Here is a 16,758-nt window from a genome sequence, read left to right as displayed (position 1 = left end):
ATAGAATACAATAGAATAGAATAGAACAGCCCTTTATTGTCATTGTATATGTACAACAAACTAATGAGAGCTCCACGCCACTGTGCAGGAGTAAAAACAGAATATAAATACTAAAGACATCAGGAATAAACTGCAAACAGGAGAGAGACGCAGAGTCAAGGGCAGACAAGAGAAAGGCGGGGTGGGCGGGGTCACCTGTGATGGTTCACCTGACACAGGAGGAGCTGGCAATGGCCTCCAGGGTTAGCAGTGATGTTTTGGGTGGTGACCCTCTGTGCAGCCTTGCTGTTCTCAGTCAAGGCCCCTGAGTACCAACACCCGGCAGGAGGAGCATGGTCTCCACTGAGGAGGGGAGAAGGTCAGCAGCAGCTCCTGGTCCAGGTTCTTCTTCCTCAGGACACGGAGGAGGTGCAGCTGCTGCTGGCCTTCTTTACCAGGGTGATGGTGGTGTGGGTCCAGGTGAGATCAGCAGAGAAACCTGAAGGTGGAGACAGATTCAACCTGTTCTTCAGTTACAGTGAGAGGGGGTGGAGCTGTCTGTGCCTCCTGAAGTCCATTATCAGATGTTCAGCTTCAGGTTACTTTCTGAGCGCCGGTGGGACATGTTCTCTACCTCCACCCTGTACGCCGTGTCATCTCCATCAGAGACGGGCCCAACCACGGTGGTGTCATCCTTATACTGGACGGAGACGTTGGGTGGGTGACAGCTGCAGGCGACAGGAAGACTTTTATTCTGAAGGACGTGGTTACCGGAAGTAATAGTTTGTTGTCGTTACCGGAGCGTGTCTGTGTCCTCCGGTGAAATAACCGGTAAACTGTATTATAAACAGCGTAGAAAGTGTGCGTGTGACATTAAACGGGTGAGAGCAGCAGCCGTGTGGCGGGAAACGGACGCTGTTACAGGTGTGGAGCGGCGCTTCCGTCACAGTCACGGAAGTTGTCGGCTAACGTTGCTAGCTGCTGCGGTTAGCTGGGCTGACAGGATTAGCTCCGAGGCTGAGGACACCGGCGGGGGGCTCGATGGCAGCGAGGAGGAGCGAGCCCGGGGAGCCGTGAAGGTGAGTCTTGTCACCCGGCCTACCTGCTCACAGCCGCACGTCTGCCACGTCAGAGGACTGCGTCACCTGTACAGGTGAACAGGGACGTGTTCAGAGCGCAGACACGAGTAACGGGACCGAGCTTTTTACGTAATGTTTCTGTGCTGTGGGTGAATTTCTCTGCAGAACAACAAACAGTATTAAAATGTTCTCCGTGACCGACCTGTGCAGGTGACCTTTAACCCCCCGCTCGTCAGCACAGACACAGCTCAAAGTGCAGCGAGAACATTTACGTGTGTCGATGACCTGACCTGTGCTGCCTGGTTTAAACATGGTGAATATTCAGTTTTCAGTGCACGGTGTGATCCAGAGCAGCTGGTGGATTATCCCCACAACCTCAGAGGCTCGTGTGTTTGAGGTGTCAGCGAACAGACAGCAGAAACCGCAGATAGCTCTTAAATGTTCAACCTCGGTGACATCACCACAGCAGGAAAACTCCTGGTGTGTTTACCTGTTTATGGCTCCACCCCCCCAGGATGCTCCAGGGGCCGTACAGCAGCCTGGACCGGGACCGGCTCCTCATCCGGCTGCCCTTCAAAAGCTTCGCCGTGGGGACGGTTCTGCTGCCGGTGACCGGCTTCATCGCCTGCATCTTCATCTCCCTCTGGTACCACTACGAGGACGCGACATACACGCACTGTAAGGTGAGTGCTGATGGCGAAGGACACGTCAGCAGGAAGCTGCTGATTTATTGAAACCACAGCCAGCTGACGAGTCAAAATGTGCATTTCAGGCTTTTCAGGCTCGCGCTGAACGTCTGGGTAGAGCATTACCTGGTGGCGGTGCGGTGATGACGCTCCCACGCCACACCGCAGCCTCAGGTGTCATCAGGACCCGCCCACCTGATTCACCTGAAGTCATTTTTCTTCCAGGTGTCCAACTACCTCCCGTCCATCAGCTCTGCCATCAGCGGTGTGCCGGAGCGCTACATCTGGCGCGGCTGCATCGGGCTCCACTCGGCGCCGCGGTACCTGGTGGCCTTCGCCTACTTCAGCTTCTACCGCAGCCGCTTCGCCAACAGGCTGCGGGAGCTGCTGCTGAGCGGGCTGGCGCTCCTCTGCAGCCTCGCCGAGAACACCGGCCTGGTGATGCTCACGTACGTGTCGTCCACGGAAACCTACAGTGAGTACGGCGCGGTCAGCTGACCCAGGTCCTCCAATCAGGAGTTAGCCCTTCAGACGTGCTGACGGTCGTTTGTCTCCACAGGTGTTCATAAGTACGGGTTCATCACGTTCATAGGGAGCTCGCTGGTGCACATGCTCACTACGTGCTGGCTGTGGTACGTCATCAAGAGACACTACGTGAACCCAGAGGTAACCCGCCCTGTCAGCGTGCTGTGCGACCACAAACATCAGTCGTTTGTCTCGTTTAGTCGTAACAGATGAGCTTTAGTCCGCGCGGTTTCTCAGGCCCAGTGTTCGTTTCCTTTACCAGCTGTTTGAGGGAAACGTAATGAATTAGTTTAAAATGCCTTCAAAGCTTTCTGTAGACAAACTGCTCGATCAGTCGGTCGCGGCGAGTTCAGAGTCCTGATCTTACAAAGCTCTGTGAGAGGATCAGTCTGTAAATGTTTATGGGGGTTTGTTCAGGTCTTTGAAGAGTTCTTGTGGTACTTGAAGGCATCATGAGGGTTCCCACCGCGTCCTCGTCCACGTCTGTGGAGGATTTCAGATCCTGACGGTGGTTCATGTTGTTCCTGTTGGGGTTCAGGTGACGCCGGGGCAGGTTTGTTTCTTCCAGGCATGATTGAGGGACTCAAACACTTCTGAGTCCTTGAGGAGGATTTTGGATTACTAGTAGGTCCTTCTGGTACTTTGTCATTATGGTGGTTAAGTGAATTTCTGAGGAGGATCGCATGATTCTGGTGGACGTCGTTGAGGACGAAGGATCAGGTTCTGTCTCTGTTTGAGGTGGTCAGGTGGTTCAGGAGGTGGTTTTGGTGCTGCTGGCGAGGCTCCACATGTACCTCAGAGCATCCCTGTTGTTGTTTCGAGGAGGATTTAAGGATACGCCCGTAGGCTCTGTGAGAACGTGATGTAGCTCTCGAAACACTAACACATGCCAGCTGTGGGCGTGGAGCTCTTTCAGGAGTGTTTCCTCCGTTCTGAGGTTCTGTGCAGGTTTGGAGGCCTTCTTTGTTCCAGGAGTCCTAGAAGATCTGGGGTTGGTCCTGTCAGCACCTGAGGCAGTTCTAGGAGTGAGTCCTCCTGCAGCCAGTCCCGACTTTAGTGAACCTGCTGAGATGTGCTTGTAAGGCTTATTATGGTCCGCAGAACCTTCTAGCATTGCTTCTGTTTTGGTCGCCCGTGCTGGTGACCTCTGTGTGCATGAAGGGCTTTGTAGCGTCTTTCTGAAAGCCTGTTGGTGCTCAGGGAGAGTTTGGGATACTTGGTGGGTTCCTTCGGTTCTCGCGGTGGTTCTGTGGTTCCTCGGGAGCTTCAGGGCTCTGCAGGACAGTTTGGTGTCAGACAGTAACGTCCACCTCTGGTCACATGGAGCCAGTTTGTCTCTTTGTCTTTCATTTCTTTGGTAGTTTTCCATAAATCTGATGTTGATTTTGCTCTCTGTCCGTCTCAGGAAGTGACATCATATCGCTGGAAGCTGCGTCTCTTCCTGTTCAACATCAGCTGCTTTGTGATCGCCGCCTACTTCTTCAGACGCCACAACAAATACTGTGAAGCAGGAAGTAAGTGCCGCTCTGCTCTGTGCTGCTGCCCTCCGTGTCTCACGCCGTCTCCGTGTCTCACGCCGTCTCCGTGTCTCACGCCGTCTCCGTCTCTCCTCCAGTCTACTCCCTGTTCGCCGCCTTCGAGTACCTGGTGGTCTTCTCCAACATGGCCTTCCACATGACGGCCTTCTGGGACTTCGGGAGCAAAGAGGTGACCGTGGCCACGCCGCCGGAGGACAAACGATACTGAGCAGGAGGGGGCGTGGTGTTTCTACAATTTCTGAACTCAAGCGAAGAGAGAGGAGTCTGATGACATCATTCCAACGACACCCTGACCTTCGGAGCGGGACGGCGTGATGGAGACGTGGACCAGAGTTCTTCTTCTTCTCTTGTTGTTTCTCTAGTGCGCCTGTGTCTTTAAATCATCAGAAATGATGCGTATTGATGATGTCATTGATGATCAGCCCGCTGTGATGATGTCACACTTGTTTGTTTACAGAAACAGCTGATCAGGGTTTTAATGGTTTTATTTCCACACAGATGAAAACCATCAGAGACAAAATAAATGTGATGATGATGATTTCATGGTGGTGTTCTTCATCCTCGTCACCTGACGTGTTTAGTTTATAAAAAGAAGAAAAGCTTTTCCAAAGTGGACGATGAATAAACGCTGAAGGAGAAAGTGTTGGAAATGTAAAGAAATAAAAATGAACCTTTGAGTAAAGAACAAAATGTTTTGACAGAAATCAGAGGCTGAGACGGTCTGAGCATGTGCAGAGGATGGAGGCGGAGCTGCAGGGCAGGGGGAGGTCCTCAGAGGAGGTTCATGGCTGCAGTGTTTGTATCTTAAACAATCCTGCAGCACACAGGAATCGTTTTAGTTCCACAGGACGTGAAAGCTGCGCGCCGGTTGGAGGCTCACAGACTTTAATGTTCGCTAACTACTGACAGAATCACTGAGAGGAAAACACTGACACAATCTCACTGACGTGTGTTTGTGTCGTGATCAAAGTGCTTCCTGATGAGTCCAGGCTCCTGTGACCCCTGGAAGGACAGAGGTCATCGCGCCACGTCACACTGGTTATAATACGTTCTGTCATAAATGGACACAGTGGAGTGGACAGCTCACCGCTGCAGCTCTGCACTGAGCCTCTCACACTGTTTACTTTCACTGTCATTTTCCTCTGAGGTATCGATTCTGTCACTAGTTAGCCTGAGTCTGTTAGCCACAACCAACCAATCACATGTTCACGTTTGACAGATGGATCTATGAACATGTTTTAAAGCTTTATGCACTGATTTGTTAAACCCAGCTTCACAGACGGTTACAGCTGTGTCAGTGAGGGACATTAGCCTTTGTGTTCAGCGTTTCACGTCCCCTTTAATATAGTAGATGTTTATTTAACCATAGTTGTTCCGTTCTCTAAATCATTTTAATCCAATCCCTAAAATATTCCCCAAAACCAAATTGTTGTAGAGTCTCAAATATATAAGACCAATCTGATCAAACGCTTTTTGGGCATCCAGAGAAAGTACTGCTGTTTTAGCCTCTTTTCCATAACCTGAGTAAATTGTATTTAATAATAAACGGACATTATTAAATGACCATCTACCAGGAATAAATCCTGTTTGATTAGGACGTATAATTGTTGAAACATGTTTGCTCAATCTTGTAGCTGAGGCTTTGGTTATGATTTTATGATCACAATTTAAAAGAGCAACGTGTCTATAATGTGCTGGTCGTAAAGTGAAGTAACCTTTTATTTTTAGTCATTTACCATCCTAAGCATGAGAGGAGTAATTTTATTTTGGAAGGCTTTAAAGAATTCATTACCGAATCCATCGGGGCCAGCTGTCTGTGGGAAGGCTTGGATTGTTCCTAAAAGATGGTTTTCAGAGACAGGGAATCGGTTTCATCTCTCAGGGCTTCATCTGATGGGGAATAGATAATAGATCGAAGAAGTTGCTAAAATCGCTTTGAGAGGATTTAATTTTCCTAGAATACAGATCTTTATAGCATTTGGTAAAACAAGTATTAATTTCCTTTGGATTGGTACTTACTTACGGATTTCATTATCACTTTTTGACTTGCTCGTTTTGCTTGTTCCCCTTCCAGTTCAGGAAGCTCATTTCCTTTTTCCCAATATTTTTTTCTTGGGAGATTCAAAGGAAATAATGTGACCTCTCATCACGACTTTAAGGTCTCCCATAAAGTAGAATCCGAAACTTCTCCGTTATCATTATTTATCATTATTTTTAAGACTATTGAAGCCGGGCTGTGATCAGATATTACAATATTATGGTCATTTGAATCAACAACTATGGGCAGCGGCTCCGAGGATATCAGAAAATACTCAATTCTAGTGTAGGTTTTATGGACATGAGAGAAAAATGAATAGGCCCTCTCAGTAGGATGTTGTAAGCACCAGATATCAAGTAAATCATTCAGAGTTTGTACTGACCTAATATTAGAGGGGCTTTTATAGATAGTCTATCCAAAAAAGTGTCGAGAAAGCAGCTAAAGTCACCAAAAGTCTGAACCAAATGAAAATTCTTTTTAAGGAGAAGCACAACCTCTAGCCTTGCTGGTAAAAGGAGCCTGATACACTTGAGATATCCAATTTGCTCTTAATCTTCGTTGGTTGTTAATATTTATATGAGTCTCCTGAAGGAATATTATATCTGCTTTGAGTGATGGTGTGAGAGAACTTTACGTCTTAATTATATGTCCGAGACATTTTACATTCCAAGAAACTATTTTTACATCGTTTCCCTCAAAGCTCACCTCATTGTTTAACCCAAACATCATGTGTCAACTCGATCAGATATCGACTGCCATCCGCGTACACACACACACACACACACACACACACAAAAGAAAACACCGCACTTAAACAGCCTAAAACAAAAAAAACAAAAAACCCCATAGGCACTCCCCATCCACCCCCACCCCCGCATAAAGCACTTCTGAGATGAAGTACTGGCGTCCCTCTCGGCCTTCCACACCTCCCTCCACAGAGTGTCCAATTCAATCAGAAAAAAAGCACTAGGCTTCACTCTGTGCTCAAACAAACTGTTGAATAGGAAAAAAATCAATATACGGTCTCAGAACATTAAAGAATCTTTTACAGAAGAAGCTTAACTCATGCAGCTCTATTACGAACTATTCAGCTCAGAGTTTATAAACACGGACACCAGTAGAAAAGGCCTTCAGGTGTCCGTTATATCTCACAAGAAGTTCAGCTGGATACCGAAGTTCCATTTTTTTCTCCCACAGTATCTTCAACACCTCGCTGAGCTCACCTCCGGTGTATAATCCGGAAAGATGAGCACCTTATGGCCCTGGTATTCCGACGCTCGGTCTCTTCGCAGCCGAGTTCTTTTTCCCAATAAAAGTGGATTCGTGCAATAATTGGTCTTGGTGCTGCGCCTGCCGCCGGTGGAGGTCTCAGCGAGCGGTGTGCTCGGTCGACAATAACCGGGGATTTAAGATGATCCTCCCCGACGAGTCTAGGGATCAAATCTTGAATAAATTCAGCCGGTCTGGGTCCCTCTGCTTTCTCAGGGATGCCAATGATCATAATGTTGTTTCGGCGCGATCGACCCTCCAAGTCATCCACTTTTAATGTCTTTATTCCTGCTCTCCAAGTTGGAGACCACTTTCTCCAAGCGGGACCGGCGATTTTCCTGATCTAGAGCCTGCTCTTCCATGGATTTCACTTTCTCCAGCAGGTCTCTTTGGGATTCCTGTACTGCATGAAGAGTATGCTCCAAATTGTCAAACCTTTCGTTTATATGACGGAGAATTTTGTCGGAGATCTTCTCCCATAATAGCCAATGCGAACAGTTGGGTTCAGCATTGGCCGAAGTCATAATTCGTGATGAAGAGTTAATCTGTTTACCAGCTTTTCTGGGCATCTTTTGTTGTATACGGTATAAGCTTCAATTGTTGGCTTTTTTTGGGAAGAGAAAAATGAATTAGGAGACCGCAAAAATACGTTTGGCACGGAGGAGCGTCAGGGAACGCGTCTATTCCATGTGCTGCTCCGGAAGTCGGCCAGACTTACTGTACTTATAAACTACGAACATCACACGAATATAGTGACGTGAGACTAAACACATGATCACATTTTGTGTAAATCAGAGTTTCTTTGAAATCATCTGTACAGGAGTGTCTGCTGTGTTGAACAGGAAACAGGAAGTGTTGAGCTGAAATATGATCAGGATGATTCTGGGCTCAAGTGCGTCGCAGGTTCACGCTCTGACAGCTCTAACAGACTAGCATCCAGAGCAGATGATCTGAAGCGTGTGCTGTGGGTGCAGATGACCCCTGACCCCAGCTACAGGGGTGATTACATAAGTTTCATGTTGTGAGACGATAAATGGGCTTCTTCATAAACATCATGTTCAGGTTTTCAGTTTCTTTTCAGAAGAAAGAAACTGACCTGAAACATCATGTTCAGGTTTTCAGTTTCTTTTCTCCTGAATAGGAACGGAAACATTTCTGTTTAACTGACGTCCCTTCAGCAGGAGCCAACATGTCTCAAACGTCCGCAGAGTACCTGGGAATGAGTCACTACCTGATATATCCTCCTAAATATGGGCGGAGCATGAACACACCTGGGAATCTTCCGCGTTGGGTTGACGAGTCGACTGAAGTCTTACTGAGCAGAGTGTGGCAGGGCTCACTGGGAGATCAGCTGGTTTGTTCTGTATCACAGATTTTTCATTAGCACCATCATCTTGCACCGTGGACATGGAGGCTCAGAGAAAGAACAATGGATCGAATGCGATTTTTATTCACAAACATCATTTATGTTTGCATGATTTGAGAATGCACAATCAGCATTTGAGGAACATCTATCTTCTAAAAACAAACATCCCTGAATACCCTCGACCCGAGTTTCACGTGTCCAATCTGAAACACGATACACAGCAAGGAGGGTTACTGAGGATCTGGAAGGACGAAGGTTTCAAGGATCCTCACGGAGGCCTTAAGGATGCAGACGGCCTGTCCCTGGTGTGGTGGAGTCTGGCTGTGGGCCCCCAGGAGATCCAGTCAGCTGAGACCAGGCTCCTGGACAGGTTCTACCCAAACCGGATGGAGAAGCAGGCTGAAAAGAAGCCGAGCTACCTAGACGAGATCTACCCAGACCGGAACAAGCAGGAGAGCTTCCTCTGGAAGTTTGCCACCTCTCCGGCTTTCGCAGAGAAGTCCAGGTTTGGATCGTACCGCTTCACCTTCCCCCTGCACGAAGTGGTGACCGCCTACAGCCAGCAGGTACTGGTGGTGGGGGGTGGGGGGGGTTAAATCAATGTGTAGCTCACTGATTGATTCTGCATGTTAGGAAAACATAATTTCATTAGTACTTTTATTTTTAAAACACTGAGTTTATCCATCAGCTCAGACTGAAAGACACACGATGGCCTGAATTAAGACCTTAAACTCCTCAAGGCTTTAAGGTTTAACATCCACTTAAAAACCTTGAAAGTCATGTGACCAGGAGTAATCTGCCAACCAGCTCCAGTGTGTTTGTGCAATTCAATTCATTTTTATTGATATAGTGGCGGGTCACAACAACAGTCACCTCATTGTGAGGTGGACCGTTAATCATAATTCATGATTAAATACAGAAAGGTGAAGCAGGGGTGGGTTGAGAGGGGTGCCGTGCCACCCTAAAATGTTCTCCTGCCACCTTAGTTTTGTATATTACAGTGTTGTTTATTAAAATAAGACAGCATTAACACTGTGAGCCTAGTTAGAGTACTGTGAGTGCATGGTGGAAAAAATGTACCATGTGAACCAATAAAAACATAGTAGCACGTGGGTTTGGTTGTTTAGGAAGAGCGCTCGCTCTCCCAAAACCTTTGAGAGATTTGTGACGTTTAGCGTGGAGTGTGTAGTTAGGGTGTAGTTAGTTTGTAGTTAGTTTGTAGTTAGGGTGTGTTAGTGTGTAGTTTGGGTGTGTTAGTGTGTAGTTAGTGTGTAGTTAGTTTGTAGTTAGGGTGTGTTAGTGTGTAGTTAGTTTGTAGTTAGGGTGTGTTAGTGTGTAGTTAGTGTGTAGTTAGTTTGTAGTTAGGGTGTGTTAGTGTGTAGTTAGTTTGTAGTTAGTTTGTAGTTAGGGTGTGTTAGTGTATAGTTAGGGTGTAGTTAGTTTGTAGTTAGGGTGTAGTTAGTGTGTAGTTTGGGTGTGTTAGTGTGTAGTTAGTTTGTAGTTAGTGTGTAGTTAGGGTGTGTTAGTGTGTAGTTAGGGTGTAGTTAGTGTGTAGTTTGGGTGTAGTTAGTGTGTGTTAGTGTGTAGTTAGTTTGTAGTTAGTGTGTAGTTAGGGTGTGTTAGTGTGTAGTTAGTTTGTAGTTAGTGTGTAGTTAGTGTGTGTTAGTGTGTCGTTAGTGTGTAGTTTGGGTGTGTTAGTATTTAGTTTGGGTGTAGTTAGTTTGTAGTTAGGGTGTAGTTAGTGTGTAGTTTGGGTGTGTTAGTGTGTAGTTAGTTTGTAGTTAGGGTGTAGTTAGTGTGTAGTTTGGGTGTATTAGTTTGTAGTTAGTGTGTAGTTTGGGTGTGTTAGTGTGTAGTTAGGGTGTGTTAGTGTGTAGTTAGGGTGTGTTAGTGTGTAGTTAGTGTGTAGTTAGGGTGTGTTAGTGTGTAGTTAGTTTGTAGTTAGTGTGTAGTTAGTGTGTGTTAGTGTGTAGTTTGGGTGTGTTAGTGTGTAGTTAGGGTGTGTTAGTGTGTAGTTAGTGTGTAGTTAGGGTGTGTTAGTGTGTAGTTAGTTTGTAGTTAGTGTGTAGTTAGTGTGTGTTCGTGTGTAGTTAGTGTGTAGTTTGGGTGTGTTAGTTTGTAGTTTGGGTGTAGATAGTGTGTAGTTTGGGTGTGTTAGTGTGTAGTTTGGGTGTAGATAGTGTGTAGCTTGGGTGTGTTAGTGTGTAGTTTGGGTGTGTTAGTGTGTAGTTTGGGTGTAGATAGTGTGTAGTTTGGGTGTGTTAGTGTGTAGTTAGGGTGTGTTCGTGTGTAGTTAGTTTGTAGTTAGGGTGTAGTTAGTGTGTAGTTTGGGTGTGTTAGTTTGTAGTTTGGGTGTAGATAGTGTGTAGTTTGGGTGTGTTAGTGTGTAGTTAGGGTGTGTTCGTGTGTAGTTAGTTTGTAGTTAGTGTGTAGTTAGTGTGTGTTCGTGTGTAGTTAGTGTGTAGTTAGTTTGTAGTTAGTGTGTAGTTAGTGTGTGTTAATGTGTCGTTAGTGTGTAGTTAGGGTGTGTTAGTGTGTAGTTAGGGTGTGTTAGTGTGTAGTTAGTTTGTAGTTAGGGTGTAGTTAGTGTGTAGTTTGGGTGTGTTAGTTTGTAGTTTGGGTGTAGATAGTGTGTAGTTTGGGTGTGTTAGTGTGTAGTTAGTGTGTGTTAATGTGTCGTTAGTGTGTAGTTAGGGTGTGTTAGTGTGTAGTTAGGGTGTGTTAGTGTGTAGTTAGTGTGTAGTTAGTGTGTGTTAATGTGTCGTTAGTGTGTAGTTAGGGTGTGTTAGTGTGTAGTTAGGGTGTGTTAGTGTGTAGTTAGTTTGTAGTTAGGGTGTAGTTAGTGTGTAGTTTGGGTGTGTTAGTTTGTAGTTTGGGTGTAGTTAGTGTGTAGTTTGGGTGTGTTAGTTTGTAGTTTGGGTGTAGATAGTGTGTAGTTTGGGTGTGTTAGTGTGTAGTTAGTGTGTGTTAATGTGTCGTTAGTGTGTAGTTAGGGTGTGTTAGTGTGTAGTTAGGGTGTGTTAGTGTGTAGTTAGTGTGTAGTTAGGGTGTGTTAGTGTGTAGTTAGTTTGTAGTTAGTGTGTAGTTAGTGTGTGTTCGTGTGTAGTTAGTTTGTAGTTAGGGTGTAGTTAGTGTGTAGTTTGGGTGTGTTAGTTTGTAGTTTGGGTGTAGATAGTGTGTAGTTTGGGTGTGTTAGTTTGTAGTTTGGGTGTAGATAGTGTGTAGTTTGGGTGTGTTAGTGTGTAGTTTGGGTGTAGATAGTGTGTAGCTTGGGTGTGTTAGTGTGTAGTTTGGGTGTGTTAGTGTGTAGTTTGGGTGTAGATAGTGTGTAGTTTGGGTGTGTTAGTGTGTAGTTAGGGTGTGTTCGTGTGTAGTTAGTTTGTAGTTAGGGTGTAGTTAGTGTGTAGTTTGGGTGTAGATAGTGTGTAGTTTGGGTGTGTTAGTGTGTAGTTTGGGTGTAGATAGTGTGTAGTTTGGGTGTGTTAGTGTGTAGTTTTGGTGTGTTAGTGTGTAGTTTGGGTGTGTTAGTGTGTAGTTTGGTTGTGTTAGTGTGTACATTGGGTGTGTTAGTGTGTAGTTAGGGTGTGTTAGTGTGTAGTTTGGTTGTGTTAGTGTGTACATTGGGTGTGTTAGTGTGTAGTTAGGGTGTGTTAGTGTGTAGTTTGGTTGTGTTAGTGTGTACATTGGGTGTGTTAGTGTGTAGTTTGGGTGTGTTAGTGTGTAGTTTGGTTGTGTTAGTGTGTACATTGGGTGTGTTAGTGTGTAGTTAGGGTGTAGTTAGTGTGTAGTTAGGGTGTGTTCGTGTGTAGTTAGTTTGTAGTTAGGGTGTAGTTAGTGTGTAGTTTGGGTATAGATAGTGTGTAGTTTGGGTGTGTTAGTGTGTAGTTTGGGTGTAGATAGTGTGTAGTTTGGGTGTGTTAGTGTGTAGTTTGGGTGTAGATAGTGTGTAGTTTGGGTGTGTTAGTGTGTAGTTTTGGTGTGTTAGTGTGTAGTTTGGGTGTGTTAGTTTGTAGTTAGGGTGTGTTTGTGTGTAGTTAGTTTGTAGTTAGGGTGTAGTTAGTGTGTAGTTTGGGTGTGTTAGTTTGTAGTTAGTGTGTAGTTTGGTTGTGTTAGTGTGTACATTGGGTGTGTTAGTGTGTAGTTAGGGTGTAGTTAGTGTGTAGTTAGAGTGTAGTTAGTGTGTAGTTTGGGTGTGTTAGTTTGTAGTTAGTGTGTAGTTTGGGTGTGTTAGTGTGTAGTTTGGTTGTGTTAGTGTGTACATTGGGTGTGTTAGTGTGTAGTTAGGGTGTGTTAGTGTGTAGTTAGGGTGTGGTTAGTGTGTAGTTAGTGTGTAGTTAGTGTGTAGTTAGTGCGTTAACTTGTTTCCATTCTGTGCAATTCGAGTATGAACTACTTTTGGACAACTTTTTTTCTTCCCCCTTCTAATCTGTAGTGGTTCAGTCCACTTTGCGGAGGGCTTTCTTATAAAGCAGCAAACTATTTCTCCAGGCTAAATGATGATCCTCTAAATTTGTGACACGCCATTTCCTCTCCAGATTACGAGTCGTCTGCTTTAGGCTACGTGTTTGAGAATTATACCACGGAGTCAGGTACTTCTGATTAGAGGCCTTATTTTTCACTGGAGCTACAGTATCCAGAGTCGTACGTAGTGAGGAGGTGAAATTATTAACAAGATAATCGACCTCTGTTAGAGCAGCGTTCAGATAGCTGCTCTGCTCTGTGTTGGTACAGGGCATTGAAGATGATAACAGTGGGTGGATTATATTGTTGTGTGATTGTTAAACGGTGTACAGTGTGTCAGGTTAGTGACCTTTGTGTGTGTCTCTCACACTGAAATTCCTGTTGTTGTCTCCAGTTTTGCTCCGGAGCTCCGCCCATGATAAAGGTGTTCAAGACCGCCCTCGACAATCAGGAAGTGCAGTACTCTGTGCTGGTCCACAGCCCGGCCAGAGAGAAGCTCTTCTCAGAGTATCCTTCGCTTGCTTATGATGACCCGAACGCCGTCTTCACTTACAGAGACGGACACTTCATCTGGAGGTCACAGGCCATGTGCGAGACACACAAGTAAGTGTTAAAAGTCTCCACTGAAATAAATGTGATCGATCACGTTGATGGGATCGACCACTGATGATGATGAAGATCTGCTGTAATATTATAAAAACCACAAACAAAGCCAAAGATGATGGACACAACGAGTCCATGCAGTGTCTGATATTCATGTTGGTTTTTCCTTTAATTTGTCATTGGTCGCTTTGCTTCCTGTCATGGAGACGACCTGAGCATCAGATTTGATGCTGGCACTGAGAGCTCTGTCAGGGAAGCAGTCTGAAGTCCTCTGTGAGCTGATTGGTTGTGTCTCTGACTTTCTTCTCAGTTGGAAATTGATCCAAAAACCTGACAAAAACCAGATGGAAGCTGACAGTCTATATTCTTTTGAACGGCAGTTTTATGTTTGGGATAATGTCGCCATCGCCCTGCACATGGATCATGGACAGGTACCTGCCCCTCCTACTCCTCCGTCTATAGAGACGCCTGAAGCATTTTACAAGAAGCTGTTGCCTATAAATTTGGTAAAAATTAAAACAAAGTGTTGAAGTTTCTCACCTTGTTTCTCTGCTCGGTTTCGTTTTCAGGTGCTGAAGTTTGACTGTGATCGACTGAGAGCAAACCTCACGTACTGTGAGAAACCTGAAGAGAGTGCTGCACCTGGAATCCAGTATGACAGTTTTGAAAATGCTAAATCACTGGTTGGACATTTGTGGCCTGACGCAGGCTTCCCGCTGGGGAAGGAGCCTTCACTCAGCCTTGTTTTCTAAGGTAATGAATCAGTAATTAAAGGAATCGTTTCTGTTGTCATTACAAATACACAAACGCTGACACATGGAGGTTTACACAACTACTAAAGGTGAAGGTAACAATCCTCACCTGGGATCTATTTGCTTGTAATTATGTGTGTGTGAAAGGTCAGTGAGTTTCTGGCCTCCAGATAGGTCACTGCATGTTTCACACTGATGACACCACCGTGGTTGGTCCCTGATGGAGATGAGACAGAGAACAGGGTGGAGGTAGAGAACTTGTCCTGCTGGTGCTCAGAAAATAACCTGAAAAGCTGAACATCCTTCAAACCAAAGAGCTCATCATGGACTTCAGGAGGCACAGACAGCCCCCCCCCCCCCTTCCCCGGCAGTATAAATGGAGAACAGGTTGAATCTGTCTCCACCTTCAGGTTTCTACGCACCCACATCTCTGCTGATCTCACCTGGACCCACACCACCATCACCCTGGTAAAGAAGGCCCAGCAGCAGCTGCACCTCCTCCGTGTCCTGAGGAAGAAGAACCTGGACCAGGAGCTGCTGCTGACCTTCTCCCCTCCTCAGTGGAGACCATGCTCTCCTCCTGCCTGCTGTACTCTGGGGCCTCGACTGAGAACAGCAAGGCTGCACAGAGGGTCACCACCCAAAACATCACTGCCAACCCTGGAGGCCATCGCCAGCTCCTCCTGTCTGTGAACCATCACAGGTGACCCCGCCCACCACCTGTTTGACCCGCTGCCCTCTGGTCTGTACCTGACCTCAATCAGGTCATCCAAGACACATCCACCTATCCACCTCATCAGTCGCAGCCATGATCTGAGTAACCCTCATCAAGTCGTTTTTTGCACCGCTTCCAAACACTTTGGACTTTGTCCTGTAATGTTTGCCTTTCTGTTGTTTTGTATTTATTCCTGCTCTCTTACCATTTTTATTTCATGCCGGCACAGTTGTTGTGGAGAAACCATAATTTCATTGTACATGTAAAAGGATAATAAAGCTTTATTCTATTCTATTTTATTCTATTCTATGTTTCATCCAGTGGTGCACTGACCTTTTATTCTGAGCCATGGGGAAAACAGAAGCATTATCAAAGGATCTGCAGGACAAGATAGTTGAACTTTATAAAAACAGCAAAAGGATATAAAACGATATCCAGGGAACTGAGGATGCTAATCATCAATGTCCAAACTCTAGTTAAGAGGTGAAAAATGACAGATTCGTTCAACACCAGCTGATTCAACAACTTCAGCTGATTCAAGATGCACAACAAGGAAAAAATAGGCTGCATGGTCGAGTCTTAAGAAGAAAGTCGTTACTACGCCGATGCCACAAAACTGCCCGTTTACAATAAGCCAACAGCACAGAGAAACTTCTTCTTCTAAAATGAAGCTTCTGCAGAGGTCCTCTCCGTCTCCTGACCTCAGCATCATTCAGCCACTCTGAGGAGATCTCAGAGCTGCAGCTCCAGACAGACCCAGAAATGGTCGGCTGGACGAAGTTTTACCAAGAGCAATGGGCAGCAGCTTTAGCATCTGAGACAATAAAGTTCCCTGAACACAAATACCATAACAAGCTGCCATTAATATGAGAGGAGGCGATACATCGTATTACGAACCACAAACACAAAAGTTTGATAATGAAGCTTCACACAGACAGAAAAGTTGTATATAATTATTCATGTTCTCTGAGGAATAATAATGATTGCATTTATATAGCGCTTTTCTAGGCTGTGCTTTACAATACCACTATTCATTCACTCACATTCACACACGGGTGGAGGCAGCTACAGGTGTAGCCACAGCTGCCCTGGGGCAGACTGACTGAAGCGAGGCTGCCATATCGCACCATCGGCCCCTCTGGCCAACACCAGCAGGCGGCAGGTGAAGTGTCTCGCCCAAGGACACAACGACCAGGCAGAAAAATCACAAATTCTGTCAGGATTCATAAACTGATGAGTACAACTGTAGATGGATGGAGTCTCATCTCACACTGTCACCTCTAACATGTCCGTGTCTGCGCTCTCTCAGCTGAGAACTACAGCAGGACCTGATGGAGCTGAGGACTTCTGTGCATCTGCTAACGGATCCATGCTGTCTGTATAAATGTGTGCGTGTGCTAAGGACGTGGGAGGTGGTACAGCAGCGCTCCCTGGTGGACAGGACAGTCTATCCATGAATACATCAATCAATATAAAAGTTTTGAATTGGTTTGTGTAAAGATATCTTTAAAATTAAATGTTTAACAGCATAGTTTAGGTTTCAGTTTCAGCTAAGTTGATGATGGAAAATTTGCTCAGAACACTTTTTCATCCTTTTCAAACTGAACATCCAGAAATGTGTAATGTTAGGTGGTGCTTGTATCATCCATCTTTCCTCACACACACTGTCAGCCAGTAAGTACTCTGCTCACATAAGCAGCTCAGTCATTCCAAGTCCAGTCCACAAAGACCTCACCCACATCCACAC

General features: G+C 45.7%; 2 protein-coding genes across 2 annotated transcripts; both read left to right on the top strand.

The window, feature by feature from the left end:
* The first annotated feature begins 726 nt into the window (after positions 1-726).
* Positions 727-6,730, top strand: LOC146661362 (acyltransferase PGAP2-like). Its single transcript, XM_085421554.1, has 6 exons — positions 727-1,058; positions 1,573-1,741; positions 1,970-2,219; positions 2,304-2,410; positions 3,675-3,783; positions 3,885-6,730. The coding sequence occupies exons 2-6, from the start codon at positions 1,574-1,576 to the stop codon at positions 4,013-4,015; spliced, it is 765 nt and encodes a 254-aa protein (XP_085277680.1). The 5' UTR covers positions 727-1,058; position 1,573; the 3' UTR covers positions 4,016-6,730.
* A 262-nt stretch (positions 6,731-6,992) lies between these two features.
* On the top strand, positions 6,993-15,848 carry LOC146661361 (uncharacterized). The gene is made up of 5 exons (XM_085419733.1): positions 6,993-8,176; positions 8,229-9,046; positions 13,336-13,544; positions 13,855-13,975; positions 14,114-15,848. Exons 2-5 carry the CDS (start codon positions 8,522-8,524, stop codon positions 14,294-14,296), a joined length of 1,038 nt encoding a protein of 345 aa, XP_085275859.1. The 5' UTR covers positions 6,993-8,176; positions 8,229-8,521; the 3' UTR covers positions 14,297-15,848.
* Positions 15,849-16,758: the final 910 nt, after the last annotated feature.

This window comes from Rhamphochromis longiceps, linkage group LG10 (genome assembly GCF_057381845.1).
Source record: "Rhamphochromis longiceps isolate RC_006_pf linkage group LG10, R_longiceps_female_GT1.1, whole genome shotgun sequence".
NCBI classification, from domain to species: Eukaryota; Metazoa; Chordata; class Actinopteri; order Cichliformes; family Cichlidae; genus Rhamphochromis; species Rhamphochromis longiceps.
This window is presented reverse-complemented; position numbering and strand designations above follow the sequence as displayed.